The following is a 23,558-nucleotide window of genomic DNA, read 5'->3' on the forward strand; positions in this document are numbered from 1 at the left end:
AGTCTGCCTTCGTACATACCATGATTAATGATCACCTGGGCATTTGGCCTTTTTTTCCAGTGTTGTCCTCTAGTGGTGCAAACTAGTAGTGGGTAAAGTGAATCTCCTCCTCTTCCAACCTGGGGGTCATCATACCTGACAGGAGCTTCCATGTTGTGGATAGGCAGGTACTGGTCCCTTGTAGATGTCCCTCATGATCAGCACTGTCCCATTGTGTGGCTGTTGCCAGCAGATGGTTTATTATTTTTGGTGCTAGGTGGGTATGCAGAGCTGTTAGTTTCTTTAGACAGTAGGTATGGATCATTTGAGGCCTTGGTGCCACCCAGTACTTCATGTTTGTCACCCATAGTTGGACATTTCTTGTTGTAATGCTGACTGGTTCTGGGTCTGGGGAAATTGTAGTATTCTAAAGCTAGCCAGTTGAGGTGTCTTTGATGCAAATGCTCTCCTAGTGCTTTTCAGGCCATCAGTCATTGTTTAAGTGCCATAAAAATGATAGTATAATTTGAGGAATTCCCCTCCGCCCAGCCTGTCCTGGCTACCCATCTCCTCGTTTCCTTCCCTGGGACAGTTGGGCCCTGTAATCCACGCAAACAACCAAGCCACTGTCACAGCAATCAGGAGGCACATGATGCTTACCTGACTTGAACCCCAGTCTCCCGCATGCCAGACCATGACGCTAGCCACTGCCCTACCCAGGCACTACTTTGTATACTTCATGCAATATATTCATTTATTAAGGGGGTGTTTTTTTGACTAATTTTTAAAGTTTTTTTTTTTAAGTCGTTAATGGGAATCAAACCCCAGTTCACTGCATGTTAGACCATGGCATTACCCATTATACTAACTGGTATGCATGGATAGGTCAAATGTTAGAGCTATGTCAGATTTTCAGTGTTTACCTGAAAATAAGTAAAACCTGGTGTAACAGCAGTGTGCTTGGACAAGGGATCAAATCCCCGTCTTCCACATCAGGGTGGTGCTGAGGTAGTGTTATCCATTGCACTACACGACAGTTGACAGATACATTGCTGTGGACAGATTTCGTGCTAGACATTGTGCTCATTACTTGGAACTGCCTTAAAAAAGACCATACTTACTATAGTTAATAAGCTGGTTGTATTTGTTTTTATTTAGTTGAATAGCATTACACGACATTTAATGAACCATATAAAGTAATCTATTTACAGGTTGAAACAAAACGCCTGGGGTGAAATGCCTTTCTAAAGTTTTCTAGAACATTCAAAATCATTAACAAAATGATGAAAAAATTCTATCATTGAACACAAAAAGGAAAACAACAGGGTGTACTGTGTTTGGGCTCCACATAGTTAAGTCCACTCAAACACCTTCAGATATATTTTCACCCTGTAATACTGTGCAAAAATCATTGAAGCAAGAAAGACATCAACTGTGGGAGCAAGACAGTGCCGTTGTAATGAATGCAATGACTGTGTATCAGTCAAGCATTAAGTCATTTACGAAGGAAATGTTGCCATAATTTTAGTTGCACAGAAACTTTCTGTGGAAATGACAGTTGAAGCACTGCACTGCAAGGGTTTATGCATGTTTCATAGCTCTGTACATATATATATGTGTGTGTGTGTGTGTTTTTGGTGGGGGGTTTTCCCTTTCCCCTGCCAACGGCTTTGAATGGTCCTTGGCCTTTATGGTAAACAACATAGCTACAACCATAAGTCCTTGGGTTCAGTATGCAAATTTGTAGCGGCATCTGAGATGAATGGCTCAGATTTGAGGAGACGGAACTGTGAGCAGACCGGTCGACTTCATCTTGTTCATTCCTCCATCCAGAACACACACACGAGGGTAGTTTACCCTCACCAGGTGAGCTGCAAACTAGACAGAAGAAAGTATGACAATATTAACTATCAATTCAGAAAGTATTCTTATGTGCAGATTCATAAGGATTTTCCATAGCACTTCCCTCTAAAGAACGACTGAAATATCTGTCCAGTGTAAACAGTTCACAGCAATGACAATGTAAAATGGGGCAAGTGGAGTTCTCCCGCTGGAAACCTGTCTTCTTGAAAACAGGGGTTACAAAAAGAAAGTAACAGTGCTTTTAAGTAGGGAGTGAGTAGGTAGCCTCTGATCCACGACACACAGACAGAGCAAAAATCCCCACTGCCCCACCCAAAAATATTCAGGTTATTTTAATACCACTGTCACTTGAATTGGTCAGAGGGTACCTTTTGTTTTACACATCAAGAGCTGAGAGACAAAGGCTGAAAAACAAAAAGAATAAAGAGAAGAAAGAGATGGCAAAAAGAAGATAGAGGAGAGCACTCAGTGTAAAAAAAAAAAAAAAAAAATTCATGACATCATCAAAACACTTCAGATGGAGGAAAAAAAAAACTCAAGTGCTCTTAGTGTAAAATTAGTGTAATGTCAAAGTGAATGGAAGAGAAAGAAAAGGGAGAGAGGAAGCTTACTGTTGCTGCATTTTTCATGACGTTGCTGATGATCACGATGACTCTGCCTCTGAAGCCGGCCAGCGTCGTGGTCGTGGCCGGACACTGAACCAGTTCTCCGTCCGGCCCGAACGCGGAGCTGTATGGAATGTTAATGCTGCCTGGGATATGGCCACGGTTGAAGCTACACACAGACGTGGTAAAGGCTCAAACAGTTTCAAGCCACATGGAATCTCATGCCAAATGGAAGTAGAATTCACTGTTGATACATACATATTTGCCATGGAAAAAAAAATTGTATCTCAACGCTCTCAACAGTTATCAGCACCTCAGTTTTCCCTTTCACAGTCCTTGTCAAACCCATATACATCCACTGAAATTTCTCTGAAGTAAGTCAGACATTGACAGTAATCATAAACCATCTAGGAGACAAAAAAATGACAGCTTCACCAATGGCATGTTTGATCAGAATGGATCAGATCAGTATTTGTGATAGTGAATGGTGGGTGGGGGGGGCTATAAATAGTGTTGTAAATCTGAATATATTTTGTGGAGAAATGCTTCTCAATTACAAAATTTATCTCTAAAATTAGACTGTGAGATACCTAGTTACAGACAGAAGGATCAGTTTTCTCATAACCAGCATTAACTGGGAACAGTGTGAATCACACCACAGCACAATAGATTTTAGCCTTCAGCCCTAACAGCTTAAATTTACTGGGAAGTGCACTCCAGCCAGTGTTCACATTTTCAGCCTGTTACGCCTCATAAAACTCAGGGATCGGTAGTTTGCCGGACTGGCTGGCCTACACACACACACACGCATGCTGAGGGGTCTCATACTCCCATTAGTGACTGATGGATATCTGTATGAAAAGCACAGTCCACATGGAGAACCAAGCTGACTAAACATGACCTCGTCAGAGTCTGCTGGGTCAAAACTGGCTGTATGTGCTGAATTCTTCCTCAGCAGGTTCACTCTACAGTACAAGGTACGATTCTCTGGGGTATAAGACTGCATGTTAGTTTAAAGATGAGATGCACTACATCAGTATGAAGTTGTCGGGGGGGGGGACGGTTTGCTCCTTGGATCTCGCTTTTAGCTTCATGACTTAATGAATACCCTAGCAACGGCCCCACAGAGCACAACAGTAAGAGGCTCTGTTGACAAGTTGACAGGACTTCGGAGAAGCTTTTCCAAATCTACTTCTCTGCTGACTGTAGCTCCGCTGACAGAAAGGAGTGAGTGTGAGAAAGAAACAGAAGGGAAGTGATGAGCGAGACAAATGAAAGCACTAAGCAAATCTCTCGGGGTGGAGGTGGGGGGGGGGGGAGCGCAGGCCAGGACCAGGAAATGCACGCGGAAAATTGTCTTAATGAGGGAGTATGGGCAGAAAGAGGCTAGGGAAGAAAGAAGCTACACTACAGGTTGACTTGAGGGATGAAGAAAGACAGTGAGGCAAGAGTGAAGATGAACAAAGAGAGAAGAGGATGGTGTAACTGAATAATCTCCAACTGCCTTTTTCTTGTCATGGGGTTCAGACTTTGCTGACGTTCCTGCCATAATTCTTTCTTCTTTTTTTTTTAAACTGTAAATGACACATGGTTGGTTCAAATTACTATTCAGCATTATTCTTACGAACAGAGAAACAGTCACACCTCAATTCGTCACATTTTGTTTTGTTCTTAAAATGCATACATTTCACCTGCTGAGCACTGTAGCACAATGCTTGTCTATTTTCCCTGGCTGTTAACCATGGATCTGTTAACATTTAAAGATACAGTAAGGTTTTAAAATGTTACTTAAAAAAAAAAAAGAAAAATTTGGATCCCAGTGTTTCACTGAAAGTGTTGCTATGGCTCTTTGGGCTAGTTTACTTAAAAAAGAAGGGGGGGGGGGGTTGCTGATTCATATTATCCCAATGGGAATAAAACTGGAGTGAAGTAATTCATATCCCACGTCTACAGCAGGACAAACAACTAAGATTTAAAATTCTTAGAAAAACTTATTTGTCTTCTTCAAATTTGTACAGTCAGCATTTGGTTGTACCTGAAACAATGTTTTCTGAGGGTCCCCCCCCGAAGGGTTACAGCTGTAGTCAGCATTTTGTTGTAGATGTTATCTGAAACACATTTAAGGTTAGCTGTGTAATGAAGAAAAGCTACGTCTCTTCAGTCAGCTACACAGAGACTACGTATTGGTTGTGTATACAGAATTAACAGGTTGTTTGACTGTTAATCAGTCATTCTCCACAAAAAAAAACCTCCCTCAGCAAAATTAACTTTTTTTTTTTTTTTGTAAACGTGCGCCTAGCCTGGTTTGATTGCTGGTGCGGTCAAAGCCTAAATCCTTTCCAAGTGGGATAAATGTCTATTGTGTGAGCTGGTAATGCGTGGCAGAGGTAAGTCAAATGTCTTTATGGCCCAATGGAGCTAGTTTGATTTGGCTTTGTGAGCTCTAAAAGACAGAAGTCACACCTGAGATTGGCTTTGAACACTGAACCATGCTGAAACACTCAAACACCTGAACAGAACCCCGCAATAAGTCATGGATACGGTCAATGTAATTGGGCTCTGTGCTTGTGTGTGTGTGTGTGCTTGTGTGTGTGTGTGTGTGTGTGTGTGTGTGTGTGTGTGTGAGAGAGAGAGAGTAGTGCGCAAGACTGAAAGACCTTATGAAATTTGGATGAGACGTGAAGGGAGAAGATGATGGAAAAAGAGATACAGGAAATGAGTGTAACAGGGAGAGAACAAGTAAAACAAATAAAAATGCTATGAAGGTCATGGGACATTAAGTTCAAATTTCACCTCAGAAAGAAACACACATAAAACACTCACCTCAGGTCACAAGAGATCAGTATGGCAGAGAATAAAAATAAAAGGTCTGATATAATGACTAAAGAAACTCGTTGCCTGCACCAGTGAGAATGCGCTCCACACACGTGGCAGGTTCCCAAACGCAGCGTTAAAGGAACCGTGCCCAAAGGATACTCCTCGCTGCCCCGGATGTCCACTGCCAGGATCTTGGCTTTGCCGGGTTTTGGCTTCTTGACGGGCGTCTTAAAGTGTGCAGGGCCACTGAGTTCACACAGCTCAATGAGATCCTCCGCGGAGATGCGAGGACTTACCTCCGCCTTTAGCTCGGCTAGCTTCAGAGGCTCTCTACACTGCAGGGGAGAGAGAATACAAGGGGTTATGCAGAGACAGGAAAAACACGGTAAGAGACAGATGTAGCAGAGCAAGATCAAAGAGGGGAACAGATGAAAGGGGAAAATAGAGAAAGAAGGATGGAAGGTGAAAAGCAGGGAGACAGAGTAATAGCAAAAGAGAGAGAGAGAGAGAAAATATACTTCATCTACCCTCATCACTGCCTTCTTTGAGATCCTAATCATTCTGTTCAAATCAACCTCCAAAAAAAGATAGATATACAGACATTACCATACAGCTTAGTCTTATTCAAAGCCAAACAACTGGAAAAAACACGCACACGCACACATACTTTCTACATACAATGTGTTCACATGCTGTGAATCAGGACAGTGTATATGAATGGTTGACTCTGACTAAGGATTGGAATCACCAAACACCCAAAATACCAATTCCTGTTCTCATCAGTGTAATGGGAACATAACTGAAAAATCCACAAACAGCATCATCTCTAAATCGATTCAGAGGCCAAAGGGTCCCCATCACACACAGGGTGGGGAAATCTGAGGAAAATGCCAAGGAACCCTTGTCCTTAAAAACACAATGTTGGACATTACTGAAGTCCAACCCCCTAGATGTACACTTGCCTGATATCGCTCATCTGTTCTACTCAGGGAGCAGCTGGGCTCCAGCCAGTAGTGGTTAAAAGACCAAAGCCATTGTCATTAATGCTTTCTGAGTGCACTTGTATAGGTGCACTGAATTTAGCTACACACACACATGCACTCACACAGTTGCCCTTTTATTATCAGAGTGACATTTTCAAAAGGCTCTATTCTGTCCCTATGGCTCCCTTCTGCACTAGCACTGCTGAACACCTGGGAGTTCAAGGGTTCAAACCACTGGCAGTTTTTTTGTTGTTGTTGTTGTTGGTTTTTGTCAATTGCCGAAGCCAAGCTCTTGTGGTAAAAAGTGCTCAGGGAAAAAACAAAAGAGATCTGACTTGAGTGGGACTTAATCGCTCCAATAGCTAAAAACTGTAACATCAGCAAACTGACCACCCCCCTCCCCACTTCCCAGACAAAAAAAAAAAATCTAAAACAATTCATTTCCTACCCATTCAGCCATAAAGACTGCAAAGACATTTGGTACAAATTAGGCCCTCACAATATGAGGAAAATCTGCGATGTGTGATAACATTGTACAGTATTGCGATGATGAAATGACTGACAGTAAATAAATAAATATTGATGTATGCATATTATCTGTATAGTTCCTATGTCTTTCTGTTTTAATAGGTACACTGCAAACAGACCCCAAACACTGAATTTCCTATGCCCACTGAATAAAGAAATTAAATGAATTATTTCATACGACGGAGTATTAGGGCCACACTGAGGGGGAAAAAATTCTGAGATTTCGAGAATAAAGTTGGAATATTATGTGAACAAAGTCGTAATTTTACAAGAAAAAGGTCATATCATTATGAGAATGAAGTAGTAAGTTTACGAGAAAAAGTCATAACGGGAACAAAAGTCGTAATCTTAGGCTACGTGTTATTTTGCAGGGGAAATATCAGAAGAGCAGCCTGTTGCCTGCGTTAAAATGAGGAACGTGGAGCATATTGTGAAGTTATACTTTAGCATACGTCTCACAAATAACGCAATACTTAATCTTTAAGCACATCAACACCACATTATCATAAATATCAGGACTTTGAAAAGATTGTGCAAGAAACTGTGATTGTGCAACAGTGCAAGAGACAAACAGCAGTTCCCAGAAGCAGACTCAAGCGGCCATTGACTGTCCTCTCTCCTGTTTTATTGGTTGCTGGTAATATATTTTCCTAAAAAAAATTTTTTTTCTTTGAAATTTTACAATTTTATTCTTGTAATATGATTTTTTTTTTCCTTGTAAAATTACAACTTTATTCTTGTGATGTTACGACTCCTGTCTTGAAATGTTATGACTTTTTCCTCATTAAATTTCAACTTTATTCTCAGAATATTAGGACTTTTTTCTCAATTACAACTTTATTTTCTCCTGATTCCAAAATAATTCCAAATAGCTGAAGTGCTGTTCTTTTTCACCACAAGGTCTTCCTCAACCACATTTTCCTCGCTCTTCTCTCCTTCCTCAGTCATCGTGCTAGCTAACGTTGCAGTCGTCACCAAGTTGACACCAATTAATCTGAGGGTACTTGACGGCTACCTGGGACTGTGAATGCATGGCCCATGTATCCAGGGCTCCATCTGATAGGTCAAATGTTCTCTCATGCTGAGTGTGCATGCATGGCGCGTGTAAAGAAAATTATTTTTCTTATTCATCGCATTTGAGGCAGTCTTTTGCAATGTGTTTATCGTGCATGTTCATATTGCGGTGATGATATGAACATTTTATCTTATTTTTTTTTAACTTATGAACTAGAATTTCACCTCAGGTACTCACAGCGCTGTTGATTGGATTGTTCTGCTATAAATAAAAAGGGAAACGTCCAGTTTATGTTTTAAGAGAAAACAGAGTCAGTTGTTGTCATCAGGCCGTAAAATAATTCAGTGGTTAAAAAAATGTGAATGAAAGTAAATGACGAGGCAAAATCCATCCTAGGGATAGAGAGATGGCCGAGTGCAGGGTTCACCGCAGGAAAAGATTTACTTTTTGACAACAGATCATTTTTGAAAACATTGAAAATAAATCTAGCCTGGCAGCATCTTTGAGAGGCCTTCAAGCTGCGGTGAGAGAAGGGCAGTGAGGGTGGGGGGGGGGGGGGTTGGCGTTGGCGAGCGAGGCGGGGGGGGGGGGGGTGCGAGGAGAGAGATGCGTGAGAGCTGTATAGGTATAAATCTATGGCAGGGCTCGGGGTTGACAGGCGAGGGGGGGCAGGTGTGAGGAGAGAGAGAGAGAGAGAGAGGTGGATGCGTGAGAGCTGTATGAGTATAAATCTATGGCAGGGCTCAGTGAGTTGGGACAGATGATAATTTTACACTCCTGTCACGCATCGTCAGTAAACAAGGGATGTGGGACGGGTGGAGAGAGAGAGAGAGAGACTGAATAACAACATGAAAACTTGGCCCTTGCATTGAGGTGTAGGATCCTCATTTTACTGCGCTTGTGTTAACCCAAGTGTTCAAACAGTGCCAGAAATGTTCAAAACCAGATTAGATTCTCACACAGCAGCAAACAGGCAAAACACAGGTTTGTAAACAGGCAAAGAGTAAGTACGCCTAAAAAGAATGCTTTTAAAGGGATTACCTACAGCTGGGGAGAGCTTTGTAATCCTTGTTCTGTGGTGACACTAGCCCAATAAGCATAACGATCCACTCAGGTGGTCGACTGGCCAGTTAAAGGTTACTAGAGCTGAAGTTCTCACATTGTCCCATGTTTTAGGCGTAGGTTCAGGTGAAGGGTCAAAGGTCAGGAAAACTTGGCTGTTTCACACCCAGGCTAAACAATTCTTCATTAACATGGAATTAGAGAAAGTTTGGAACCACTCTAGCCGTAATCTTTTAAACCACTGCAATCTATTTAAATCCCAGCATTAACACAAAGTTCATTTAATTACGTAGTCATAGTAATTGGATTAAAAAATGCAAGTCTAACTGGGAGAGTAATACCCAAATACTGAGTGTATTAGGTACTTCACAACTCACACTTTCTCTCTCTCTCTCTCTCTCTTTCTCGCTAACACACACACACACACACACACACACACACACACACACAATCTCACAATTCATCTTAAGTCACTGTGACACTGTCTTTCCATTACTCCTTCCTCTTTTACCACACACACACACACACACACACACGCACACGCACACTTTGTCATTGATGAGAGTTTCATCTCTGGAGGCCGAACAGTGGATTCAGCAGCTATGTGATGAGTGGTGTCTGTGTGTCAGGCTCTAGTGGCAGTTTGACGAATTGTGTGTGTGTGTGTGTGTGTGTGTGTGTGTTTGTGTGTTGGACTACAGCAGTAGTTTGATGAGTTGTGTGTATGTGTGTCAGGCTCTGGTAGCAGTGTCTGTCAATGGCCTGACAGTTTGTGAGAGAGTAGCAGCCCTGTTGTACAAAAACATCTTGCTCTAATGGCCACAAGATGACAATCATCAGCCTAACCATCGGCAGCATTCACCAACATAACATACACTCACTCCTACACATTCTCTCCTAAGATTTGGCCAGTCATACACTGAGGTTGTGTTTAAGAAGGCCGATTGACTCATTTAAAGTTGATACAGTGAGATTCATTTAGACTTGCACTGAGATTCACTCCACTTTGACTGCATCATGAGACAAGCTGCCCCATTCATCTCACAAACTCATTTGTTTGTTGTTCCCACAACATCCCATGTCTGCTGTTAAACTATTATTTCGCACTTTTACATCGGACACTAAAAAAAAAAAAAAAAAAAAGAGGTTTGGATCATTTTTCACTCCCTCTGTGTATCAAAAAAAAATCTTGCTCTGCAACCAATTCAGTAAAACCAATAAAACTGGAAATGACATCTCCATAAACGCATTCATGAATTCTGATGCAATGCAAAACAACGCTAGAAGAAATTTATAACGATTTCCATTCTCGCCGCGAGTCGATAACAAAACGTGAGTGGAAGCGTATCTTCCGAATCTCTTTGGAGCGATTGCCCGGGCGAACGATTGTCTCAGCAGATATGAGAATATTACAGCAACGACAGCAAAGCCGAACTGCCATTTGGGAGCTGCTGACTTGACTACCTTGTAGCCATACAAAATCAATTACACACAACAAAGCAGTCTCATAACAAACACAGAGGATTGCAAAAAGCGACTTCCTCTTAAGCGTTTGGGAGGATGGAGGGCTGTGTCATGTACTATTTCTGGCATCGACGCTGCTGCTGTTGCTTTGGGCGACCTTTGAAAAGTAAATCGCTCTCCTCTCAGTCACACACTCTCTCTCTCTCTATATATATATATATATTTTTTTTTTTTTTTAAATAAAATGCCTTTCTATTTTCGCTGACCTGCATCAAGCACAGAAACTTGTTCAGAAACTGGTTGAGTTGCCACAGAAGAGTGAGTGGGCCCCAGTGAGCAACAGAAATATAATAATAATAATAATAATAATAATAACAATAATAATAATAATATAATAATAATGCCTTTCATTCGGCCCTTTTCTCTCAGCCATGCTGGATTCACGCCACAAAACCTCTCTTAGGAGGTGCAAGTCTTTCTATGAGCATAAGCCAAAGAGGTTTGGAGGATTCAGGGAGCTGGGTGGTTCTATGTCTCAGGGGTACTGCACAAGTTTGAGGAGGAGAGATCAGAAGCATTGACTGACTCCTGCTGAGCAAAGACAGACCTCATATCCTGCGCTGTTTTTCTTTTTTTCCTTTCTCGGAAAGAAAGTATGATGTTGTCAAATGTAGAAATCTTCAGGTCACTGACATTTTCCTACCTTAAGCACAGATGGATGAGTCCGTTGATCAGTGCAGCAGTGCAGTTTCTTACTCTCTATTCTCCTGTACTTCAAACAGTGTTCATCAAGAGTTTAGATTAGACCAACCACTTAAGCACAAATACCCGCGCGCACACACACACACACACACACAAAATGGTAAGAATGTTTCTGAGGGAGAACTCCAGCTGTGCACTCAGCTTAAAATACATGCACAAGCATACACACACGCACACACTCAAAGATAAAATGCTCCTTTGACTCTGGGAGTTCTAAGTGGCTATTGCAAAATACTTCGGGTACATTTTAGTCTCACTGCAACTCAAGTTTATAACCAGTTGACCCAACTGTCGTAATTCCACTGTCTGTTATTTTCTTAAAACCAACCAATCAGAGCATTCACATATGAACTGAGTAGTTCACTGTCAGTGATTTGATAGGGTGGTACACACTGTTTTCTTTGGAGCTTGGCAAAGGTCTTATGAGACAGCAAAATAATCACTCATATAGTTTCAGTCCTCGTTCTACTGTGATGGAGAGATGAGAGCCATCTTTTCACAATAATGCCACTTGGAGATGAACTAGTTTCGTGTGGATCTTGCCATCTGCAGAGCCACAGAGGCACAGCATTCATCCTGACCATACCACCTTGGGAAACAGCATCTTTTTTTTGCTTTTTCACAACATTGCACAGCAGTGTTGCCCAGTCTTGTTCCTGGAGGCCAAACCCTCTGCCCATTCTCAGTCTCTCTTGTGTTCTGACACACCTGCTTCAGCTAATCAAGAGCGTGATCATTTCCTCGTGTGCTGAATGAAATGTGTCAAGAGTAGGGAGAGATCTGAAATGTGTAGTGCAGTGAGAATCCACGAGCAGAATTGGATAACAGTGTTCTACAAGACACACACAAAAAAAAAAAATATTTTACATATTCAACCACAACTGCAATATCCCTCACGAACCAAGAATATGACAGGCAAAAGGTTAGAGGAATGGTGGGGGAGGAGAGAGAGAGAGAGAGAAGACAAGTAAAAGGCCCTGCAGCCATGCCCTGAGGTCAGGCTGCAGGGAAGGGTGGGCGGTAGCTAAAAGGCCAGACAGGTTCACCATCAGAGGTTGAGACCTTTGTGTCCATGGTAACGAGACCGCTTGGCCGTGCAGTTGAACATTACACTCCAGACTCAATCATAAATTAAGACCCTGTCCAACTGATTCGTCTAGACCACTGTCTGACCATCCTCTTTTAACTGTCTGAACGTACCCAATGAAAACCAAACTCGCAACCAAATACGAGTGGAGCAAGTGAAATCATATAGCTGAAATTAACTTGAGAGACGAATCCCAGTGTTATGGCCGTTGCAATCACATTTGTACTGTCCCTCGGGTTGGTATCAGCTGAAACAGGCCTGTGTGTCTGGCTCGGGTTGGAAGCAGCTGAAACAGGTCCGTGTGTCTGGCTCGGGTTGGAAGCAGCTGAAACAGGTCCGTGTGTCTGGCTCGGGTTGGTATCAGCTGAAACAGGTCTGTGTGTCTGGCTCGGGTTGGAAGCAGCTGAAACAGGCCCGTGTGTCTGGAGCTGAGCCTGAACGTTTGAATGACAGTTTGCTGCCAGGTTCCCAGAAGTCCTTTCTCATTTACACTTACAAGTAGTGTCAGATTTCATCAGCATGGAGCTCTCACAGGTGGCAAATTCTCCCTAACCCTGGCTACCCTGAGAAATGTAACACCTAACCTCCTTATAACTCAAGACAAGGGCTGGAGCATTACTGGTCCTGGATCCTTTTTGTCTTTGACAGCAATCTTAGATTTATTGATCATCTCTCACCCATGTTCAAGAGGAGGGGAAAAAATGCGTATGGTGATTTTTGGAGATATCTCCATGGCGATGTGAAGTGGCAAAGTCCGTGAGTGGCTGATTTCCTGGCGTATGTAATTACAGACCGCCCGTAGGTAAGCTGATTGGCTGTAGACAGTGGGCCAGGGCGCCTGCTGCAGTGGCCTTATCCCACGAGTGCGTGGTTCTCTGTCTTCAAAAGGCTAGACAACAAGCCCTCAGCAAGGGGTATGGAGGTAATTACAGAACACACAAAAAGGTTAACTTCGTAATTACAGTGAACTTTCATTGTACATTTTACTGGTGTAATTCCACCATAATGGTAGAAACAAAAAAGCAGGAGAAGGAAATTACTCTGACTTAGAGTCCACTGTCATTCAAATATAAGTAGATGAGTGTCTTCCATTAAAAATGAAATATAATTAAAAATAGCTCTTATGAACTCAAAAGTAAAACTGTTTTGAATCATATCGGCAGTGCAGCTGTGCCTTTATCACAAGTGTGTGGTTGTGTGTGCTGATGAACTGTTTATAGTGGAGGTTTTAAGAATATTGAATACTGAATATTGTTGGTAATGTCCCATAGTGGAAGTGTTCTAGCGACAGCTACAATGAGAAAGAGGAGGATCATCCAATGTCAGTATCTGGAGGATCTGAGTTCAGTAAAAATGGTCAAATATTCTTCATTCCAGATGTTTCTATAATCGCTACAGATTGGACCAGAACAGATGGACACCTTTAATACTGAAGAAACATCTCAGTGCTATTTCAGGTATACCACCATGCTTGCACTTTCATCTTTCATGTTTTTTCTAACCCAGAGTGTCAACATGAATCCTGGCGACCCACAGACTAGACAATACACTCCTGTGAGATCTCAGCAAAAACAAACTTGAAGTGACTTGTTGACTAATCAACAAGCCCTTGTTTAGTGGAATGAGAGGTATGTCCTACAGTGAGATTACGGTCTTAGTGGGATCTTGTGACATCATCCTCTGGGTGAAAGTCAGGACAGACCAATACGAACTCTCCTAACTTTTACCCTCATCGAGATTCCTAACTTTTGACACACTGTCCAAAAAAAAAGAAAAACAGTACTATAGCAAAAATTCTCTCCAAAAAAAAATGTGCTGTCCTGCAAGTCATTGGAACTGGAGTTGAATATTCACTGTGGTTTGAGTCATTGGGAGTACTCACTAAGTCAGTCTTGGGCAGGTCCTGGAACTCGGAGGTGGAGAAGTAGGATGGAGTTTTGCCCAGGCTGCTGCTGTCTGTCGTGGATTTGGTCGGCTGAGCGTGCTGTCGATACGTTGCACTCTTTGGTGTCCAGCAGAAGAGGTTTATGGATTCTCTGACACAGCGCTCAATGTCTATCTCTACAAAACACACGCACACACACACACGAAACACAAACAAACAAATAAATAAATGTAAAATAAAAATAAAATAAAATCCAAAGCAGTAGTCTGAAAAACAGAGGATGACAGGTGTATGAGATAGCCATGTTATCTTTGACCTATAAGGTTCACAACAACCCACAGTTGTCTTGAGTGGTGTTTTTTTTTGTTTGTCTTTTTTGGTGCTTTATCCAGTTTCAAAGAAGACCAGCTGACACGTCTACTATCAAGGCAAAAGCACAGCGGTAAGACGGCAAAAGAGAGCAAATTGTTCATTAATAATTCTCTGTACATTAAGTTTCCCTCACTGTTACAGCAGCAAATTATGACACAAAAACTCGTTTTGTGTCGTAGCATAGCGGGTTCCTTTTTAAAACAGGCTTTAAACTGACACAAAGCAGTGGAGCTTATGCTAATTCAGCCATTTGAATGGGTGCGTTTCGCATCTTACACCTTCCTGCCAATGACCCCAGGTCGACCTTGGGATTCAACTCTGCTGAGATATCTAAGCAGTCATTCCAAACAGCTTGACTTCCTGTCCAAGGCTCTGCCACAATCAGCCTTTACAGACGCCACAATGTTATTCACTCTCTAACTACAAACAATAGAGGAATTACACAAAACACACACGCATGCATACACACAACCACACACTCACACACACACACACACACACACTCACACAGAGAGAGAGAGAGAGAAAGAATTTTTTTTTCCCTTTCCAAATGCAGTGCCACCTCTTCCAAGTTATGTGCCTTGAACTAGGGATTAGGTGGGGGAAAAAAGCGGGATCCATTGGATTAGAAGCGGATTTAGGCAAGATGAGAATTCCTCAGTCGCAAGCCTGCCCGCTCGCCACCCCCCCTCCCCCTTCCGCCCCCTCCCCGTCAGCGACAAGTATGTCTAATGAGGTGCTTTGCCGTGACTGGACTGCTATTTGAATGAAACTGAATATGAGAGTGTCCGTTTGTTGGCTCAGAGGAGGGGAAATGAAGGAGGGAGGATGGATCTGGTTACTGGGTCATCCCAGAGAGAGAGAGAGAGAGAGAGAGAAGGAATCCACTGCAGAGTATGTGACATATAACATCAGGCAGAATGTTGGCAAAAGTTGGAGACATTAAATAAAAAAGCCTGGATGAAGACAGACGTGAAAACATTACACTCTCATTCAGGGCATCAATGACGCATGACATCAAATCCACCCTTCCCAAAACTCATGTGCGCGCGCACACACACGCACACGCACACGCACACGCACATCCCAAAAGGTAACAGTGTCTAGTGAGCTCCAAACAGGTATGCCCAGTTGAGCCATCAGGTCCAGCTGCACATACCGTATCTAACAGCATTCTTTACAACATTACGTTGATCAAATGCAATAAGTCTGAGTAGTTATACTGAACTGATCAATACCACTCATTATGGACCAGAGGGACATGTGTAATGACCCCAAAACAAGGCACTGAAAATCCATCTGACTGAGAGGCCAGAGCAGGATGTGACAAGAGGACAGGGAACTAGATTCTCAGCACCCAATCAGCCAGTGCCACCAGGTGACTGACCAACGGTGGCTGAAAATAAAACAGCCTTTCTGAGCTCGGTCGTGTGACCGAATGATCGCGGCCACGTCGACAGGGAGTGTTGAATCCGCTAGGGTAATTATAGTCACCTCTGTCTGAAAGTGGAATGCCAACCGGCCTGCCACATAAGATTAAACGAGCATCGTAGTCTTATGTTAAAGGTAAAACTTCCTCCAGAGTCCCAGCAAGTTTTTCAGTGGTCTTTCCACTTTTAACACACTCTGGTGAAGTGATCTGAGCAGAATCCAGCGTATGTGCACATCACAGTGGGGATTATTTAGTCAGACACAGCAGTTTTCTGACTATTTCTGAGTTGTTAGTGGCTGTGAAAAAGTAAATGCGGAGAATGAAGAAGAATACGCGAGCAGGTTTGAAATGAAACTGTGAAGCACTGTTATGTGCACTGTTGTGGCCACAGTGTTCTGCCATGCATGTCAAGGCCTTTCCCACCATTCACACCAAACTTTCCTAGTAATGACTGCACAATGAAAAACACAGGGACTCCTCATACAGTGTAAGTTTATGCCATGGCCAAGTTGGATCTTCTGAACCCGACTTCCTATAAAGAACAGCGGCCTTAAGTCTTTATAAACCAACACCTGATTATGAAATTTTTCTGAAGTACACCCAGTCTTGCTTTCTTGGGAGGGGGGGGTTCAGCTCTCTGGTGTACTTGCAACATCCTTAGTCAGCGCCAGAAACTAGTTGGTCCAGAGCACATTCTTTTTGAAAACATTTCACACCTGTTGGAATAGGGAGCTAGCATTCATTTAGCACAGACCACTAACCAGAAAGAGCAAGCTACATTTCAGTCAGTCTGTCCCTAATGTAGCGTGAAGGTAATGCCCCAAACATCATCAGCAAAAAACCAAACACCTCTTCTGCCCTGCGTATCCAGGGAGCCATTAGAGCGACAGACTGAAAACAATCAATGAGTGGAGAGTGACCCAAAAGCTTTAAAACGCACTTACAAAACAAATAGAATCCTATGGTCCGTTAAACGGCAGATTCACACGTCAAGGTGATTTAAGAAATGAAAGTATCTCAAAACAAACAAATAACCAAACAAACAAACAAAAACCTGAAGGACAACAGGTCACTTGGAGCAAACCATGAGCTGGTCTGAGCCCTCTTTGCATTGCTCTTTGCCAAAAATAAGTGTACAACTCAAACTACTCAACAACCCCATCTTAAACTGGCTGTAAATCCCAAACACTGCAAGGTTCAGATACATTTAATCCAAAATACTCCCCCCACCCCAAAACAAGTTCCAAAAAAAAACCCCCAGAAAACAAGAGTGATGTTTTTGACAAGTTCTCGCTGAGAAAGAACTGCTCAACATGCACAGCCGCTCCTCTCTCGTCTGGTCTGGCCTGTTCAAATTTCACGTCTGTTTGAACTCTCCACCGTCCACTGGTCCCTCAGATCTGCATGAGGGAGTATTTCCCAGGCACTCTGAGATCACCCTGCACAGACCTCATCGTAATGACTCTGTCAATAGGGATTAACGTCACCGTCTCTATTCAAAAAGCCAACAGACCGGAGCAGGAGACGCGGAATGTGTCTGGGTTATTGGGGATCAGCTGGTTTGTGACCTCATTTTAATGGCCGATGTTATTTTGTCCCATATCGTGTATGGGGTAGAAGACAAAAAAAAAAAAAAAAAAAAAAGGATAAATTGGGGGTTTTGATAGAAGTTCTTTATTCTGAGAATATTAAGTTACACTCTGCAAAAAAAGGTGCCTTTTTTTTTTTGTCATCTTAAGACTTTTGTTTTAGCTTTGAAAGCCTTAAACTGAATTAAAAGGAAAGGTGCTTTGGGCTTCAGCTGCAAGTGTTTCAAAAGAGCAGAAAACCGGTCTCACGGCATTAACGTTCTGCTTATGCAGACTGAGGGGGGAATCAAAAGTTTTTCATTTTAATACACTGAAATACAATTTCAGCAGTAGCCAGGGGACAGGAAGAAAAAAGGTACAGGTGAGTTTCCTTAAAACATTGAAGCTCAACTGGCTTCTAGCCAAAGAAGAACGTGGTACATCAGGTAAACCTAAGGCAACCAGAGGAGTGTACTTTATGTGTGAGTGTGTGGGTGGATGGTTCTCTTTTTGAATTACACCTGGAGGCATGCGTTTTGGTCTGGACTCCACTCCATGTGACGTACTAGGAGTTTTATGTGTGGTGTACACATGAAATCATGTAGCAACAAGTGGGTAAAACATCTAATTACGTCGAGATATCTGAACCGTCATCTCGCAGAACATCAATCCTGTTCTCTGCATGTTTTAAAAAAAAAAAAAAAAAATTCTCTGCAAGGCAGATCAAACGTAGTTCACTCAACCAATCAAGGCACACTCAACCATCAGCTGACCAAAGCGACTAGTGATCCACCCAGATACTGACTGCGCCCTCCAAACAGATGACGCCAACAGGCTGACAAATCACTTTCCACTGCACATGGCTGTCCATTAACCCACCTGTCACACATCCACTAGACTGAATAAAAACACTCAGTTGTTTTAAACCATCCAATTTCTGGGGCAAAAAAAAATATTATTCTGCCCTGAAGGTAAACAGTACCTGGGCACAGTGCACGGTGCTCGGGGCCCAACCCAAAGAGGGTAAGAAAGATGTGATAATCGTATAGCAAAAGTTCCCAACATTGGAGAGAAAACCCAAGGAGTTCAGAGATCAGCCATCTGCAGGCTGGTTGTGCGCCCAGTTGGTTGGTTGTTGATGGTTGGTATAAAATTACACAGCTACTGACAGACAGAGTAAATCAGGAGTATGGCAGAACACGAGAGTAAACACTCACAGCTGCTCCACCTCACAGACGCCTGCCAAAGAGAGAGAGAGAGACAGAAAAAGGGAATGTGTGTGTGTGTGTGTGTGTGTGTGTGTGTGTGTGTGAAAAAGAGCAAGAATAAACGAGTGTTTGCATGTGAGCGAGAGAGATGGAGGGGGGAGACTGTGTGTGTGCAAACATATTTTACCTTTATAAGGAGCCTGCTTTCCCTCTCTGTCTCCTCTGCCTTCAGCGAAAGGCTTGCTAAAGCTGGCCAGTAAAGGAAGAGCTTAAGCTCCTGAATCAGTCCTTCTTAGCAGCATTAGCTTAGTGTTCGGGGCTAAGGTTCAGCGCCTTCATCTTGCTTGTAAATGTTTAATGCCATTTGCTCCTCTGTGAAATGCTAACTGCAATTTAAAGAGAGGTTTTAAAAGGAAGAGGAATTGCTTACGAAATTCCCCCAGGATGCTACAAAGCTGATATGTTTTGGAAAATGTCCCCTCCAAAAACTTCTTATTAGTGATAGCCTGCTGAGTCAAGCACTGAGCTTCAGGAGAGAGCGAGAGACAGAGACAGAGAAAGAGACAGAGAGAGAGAGAGACAGGACCCAAAGCATATGTTGGGGACTGACAGAGAATAATGTGCCCGCACTAAATGAGCTGGCATCCACAGACAGAAGTGTCAACATCTTATTCCACAGTGACCTCAAATGGAAGCTTTGCATGGAATTGATCACAACTTTTCCCGTCTCACCAAACGACAGGAGATGGCAAGCCCCAGGAAAACGATGTCACACTTCAAGAGACCTAAAGCTACTGAGACGCAGTTCAATTCAAACAGATTTGGACTCCAAATGCTAAAATGCATCTCACATTGACATTCAGCACTGTGGGAAGAATACGTCTGGGTATAGAAATATTGCTTTGGATGAGAGAAAATCTCTCCTTTCCCCAAACTCATATTCTCAAAAAAAAGATCTGCTGTATTGAGTATTCAACATTTGATATGAAATGCAAAATCCTTCAAATAAAGAAATAAAGAAAATAAAGAAAAAATATCATAAACATCCAACTATAAAAAACCTGAAGGCATTCAACTGCCTGGAGTATATATCTATATATCAGGGTTTCCTTTACCCGGTAATTACCGGTTTTTGCTTAGTAAAATTTGTTAAAAAAAAACAATAAATTAAAAACTTGCTGGTAAAAATGTCCAGTACATAGCTATAACAAAGGCTATCCCTAAACAGGACATTTGAGGTCAACCTAGGTGTACATTATATTTGCGTTTGTAAGACAGGCTGTTACTGAAACATCACCAGTAAGTTTCAGATTTGTCTGGTAAAATAAATTCTTTCCGGACGTCAGACCAGCAAGAAAATGTCCTAGCAGAAACCCTGCCATATATCCATTTGTAAAATGGGCAGTTCCTGTCCTGGATGCTGACTGGTCAATCTGGTATTGTATCCACATGTATTGTGATGACATATGATGGCTAAAGCCTTCTCAGCTCACTGTATCATTGCTTGTATGAGGTTAATAAGAGTTAGAATTACTCATTTGACCTATGACCGGTTTGACTACAATGGAAACATGTTCGAGGACAGCAGAAGAATGGGTGGAATAAGACGTCACAAACTACGAAGTTATAATTGTTCATGGCATTTTGGACCTTTTGGGAGAAGGCCAGTGGATGTGCGTCATTCACTGAAAACTGATATATCTGTGTGTGTGTGTGTGCGCGCGCACGTGTGTGTAACAGTTTTCAAGTTTTTAGAGCTTTATTCAATGACGTGACATGAATACGTTGCATGGAACAGCACAGAACAGTGCAGTGGAGAAATGGAGGATTCTTGTGCTTAGAGCACAACTGGAATCAGGAGTCGGTCTGGTACTGAAAGCAAAAAGAAGCACAGGACAGCTGGGTATGCCTGGGGAATGAAGGGTCGGAAACCAGGTCTCATTCAGTGCTCGACGCGCTCCCTTCCAACTAATGCAGGGAAATCAGTGTCGGATTATGGGCACAGACTGACGATTTCAAATGAACTGATGAATCCGACGAGTCAGTCCTGAAATGAATTCTCCCTCACCTCCTGACAGGGGAACCGGAGAGCCAAAATAGGAGAACAAAGTGACAATCTGTCAGCTGTAATCTAAACCGCTAAATTGTTTGTAGAGTGTTGATCTATTGCACTATAAATCAAACCGAACAGGAGGATTATGTTCTATCATTCATCCATTCACCCATCTCCTCCTTCAAGCTAACACACACACACACACGCATTTGACATCCTGTACAAGTCTCTATGAATACATCTACAAGTTTTTCTCTCCAGTGACAATCCTACAACCCTGAGGCATTCCTTGGTCTTAGCTACCATAGCAACCGGATTTTAACAGCCCCCCCTCCCCCTCTCCACAGACAAGTCCACTCCAGCCCCCCCCCCCCCCCCCAAGTCTCCTTGTCGATCAGGAAGGTAATCCCTCTACCGTGGCCTAGTGAACACAGACTGTGAAGTACACGGCATGTCTGAATGACTGGAGCTAATTCTTTCGCATTAGGCTCAATCATCATTGCTCACTTTAGCTGACACGCTAAGCAGCGCAGCATCTCTCGTCGCTGACAGCCAACCTGTGGGAACCAGCGGCTCTGCGCCTGTGCCAGGAGGAGGTTTTTCGCCCGGCCCATGTTTGGCCGAGGCCAGCGGCATGCCAGTCCCGCAACGGCACCATGCTCGGCAGCCCGAGACCGTGGCAGATGCTTCTCCCAGCATGCCTCTCCCGTCGTTCCTTCAGAGCAATATCTCTCACGCTGAGAGAGACGTTCAAGCACATTAGCCTCTCCAAAAACGCAGAAATGTGGCTAAATGCAAATGGAGCCTGCAGGGAGAGGCGGGTAGAGGCTGAAGTACAAAGCACTCGCACATTTAAGCAGTCAAATAGCAAGAGATTGGTAACCCGTCGCTTTCAAAAGAAACGGCGCCATAAACAGGATGTCTTTGAAATGGTATCAATCTGCTGTGAATGAAAAATGAAAAAAAAAAAAAATTTCAAAATTCAAAACGGAGCCTCTCTACAAGATCTGAGGCCGACAGACGATCAACAGAAAGCTAGGGGTACTTCTAAAAAGTGTGTGGTGGCAAAGTGATTTGATTGTGGCGTGTGTGTGTGTGTGTGTGTGTAAAGGGGCAAATATTCTAAATAACATTTGAGGGACTGACAGTTGAAGAACTGTATTTCAGTGGTTTTCAAACCTTCTGCTCTACACTGGGGACATCAAGGGCACTGAACTACGTGCTGTGTGGAGCTCAACGGAGGTGTGTGCTCCTGGAGGAGTTTTACGTGCTGCGTGGAGCTTGTCGGAGGTATGTGCTCCTGGAGGAGCCTTACCTGGTAAGTCTGAGAAGAGCAGGATACACTCATTAAAGCCGTTAGCCAGCAGTCGGTCTCTGAGCTGCTGAAGGATGGACACGCCAATGCAGAACGGAAACGAGGAGTTGCCCAGTAACAGCGTGTCCCAAAGGTGAAAGATCTTGTGCAGCGGAAACACATCTGAGGAAGAGGAGAGAAGAAGAGCCAAGAGTTCAAGGTCAACTTCAATGTCACAAACTACAGATACGCCGCAGACCCCTAGTTACAAGGTCATGCTCTTAAATTGATAAAAAAGAATCATCATAACAGTAGCAGCCATAACAACGCCAACATCATCAACAGCAGGAAAAAAAGAAACGAAGGGACAATTCATAGGGAGGGAGCATAAAAAGGGCAAGCGACACTAGTGTAAATGAAACTCTTTCTGATCTGGCTGGTTTTGAGTCCTGGTACTCCCAGACTGGGAGGATGTACATCAGTTATCTCCGAGGCGAAGACCAGGATCCCGGGTTTTTTCGGAGGCTTTTGGAACCCTGAAGGAAGCTCGACCGGACTCGTTCTGAATAAAGTATCAGTCTGGGAGCTTAGACACACATGTGACAGAAGATCGATAACAGATATCTATCTGTCTATCTATATCTCTGTGGCATCCTCCATTTTAAGGAGCAAGGATAATCGTTTCCAGTCGTCAAGAGTTCCATTGATTTATGCTAGCTTTCAGATTAAAGACTCTTCTCTACCAGGGAACTAAGTGTGTGCACCTTTCAAATTATCAGTAACGGAAACAGTTGGAAACGAAAAGATTGACGAGGATTTGTGAGTGTGCATACCCCTCTCGTACAAAAGGACTAGGGCCCTCCAATCTATACGCATGTTAAAGTACATTTCTCACTGGCTGGCATAAAGGGGAAGTGCCCATTTTGACATGTACCTGAAGAAATTCCATGGAAATGGCAGATAAACTAAATATGAAAAGGTCTAAAAGTGTCAATCATAAAGATTTAACTGATACCGTTTGGCGCTCAGCACAGAGGAAACCCAGTAAATGAAAAGCGTTTTTTGTATGCGTTTAAAAGTGTTTGAGAGTTCGGAGAATAAAAAAAATAAATAAGAAATATATATCAAAGCATGTGTGGGTCTCCCCCTCAGCACAGAACATTGGTAGCCAGGGGCACCCTCCCACACTCTCTATTCAAACCAAAATGAGAGAGAGAAGAAGAGAGGACTACAGGAGAGCAGGAGAGTGGAAAAGAGGGAGGAAAAGAGAGAGAGGAAGAGAGAGTGGGGGAGTGAGAAACGGAAAGGTCTTGTGTTAGCAGACAGAGTGAGCGCTGTCTTCACCGTAACTATATGAACATCTAAATATGTTTATAATGCAGAATTAATACTGCAGTACACACAGAAAGACCAACAAAATTTGGAAATTAAAGACTTCGTGAGTTTCAAGTCTCAGTTTGTGCGGCACACAGTGGTCCTGTGGGTGAGTGTACATGTCGTGTGTGTGTGTGTGTGTACATGATCTCTGGCAGTAGCAGTAAGGATGGATCTGTACCACTGTTGCATCATGTATGCTGGGAC

The 23,558-nt window shown here is 43.0% G+C and overlaps 1 protein-coding gene across 1 annotated transcript in view; it reads right to left on the minus strand.

Moving 5' to 3' along the window:
- Window positions 1–1,746: 1,746 nt before the first annotated feature.
- The window catches only part of tbck (TBC1 domain containing kinase), a 41,416-nt gene continuing 19,604 nt past the window's right edge, over window positions 1,747–23,558 (minus strand). The window contains exons 22-26 of the mRNA XM_030788066.1: window positions 21,999–22,160; window positions 14,048–14,226; window positions 5,424–5,599; window positions 2,454–2,616; window positions 1,747–1,857 (exon numbers count right to left, since the gene is read on the minus strand). Coding sequence (XP_030643926.1) covers window positions 1,747–1,857; window positions 2,454–2,616; window positions 5,424–5,599; window positions 14,048–14,226; window positions 21,999–22,160 — 791 coding nt within the window. The remainder of the gene's footprint in view (window positions 1,858–2,453; window positions 2,617–5,423; window positions 5,600–14,047; window positions 14,227–21,998; window positions 22,161–23,558) is intronic.

The sequence above is a fragment of the Chanos chanos genome, chromosome 11 (genome assembly GCF_902362185.1).
Source record: "Chanos chanos chromosome 11, fChaCha1.1, whole genome shotgun sequence".
Classification (NCBI taxonomy): domain Eukaryota; kingdom Metazoa; phylum Chordata; class Actinopteri; order Gonorynchiformes; family Chanidae; genus Chanos; species Chanos chanos.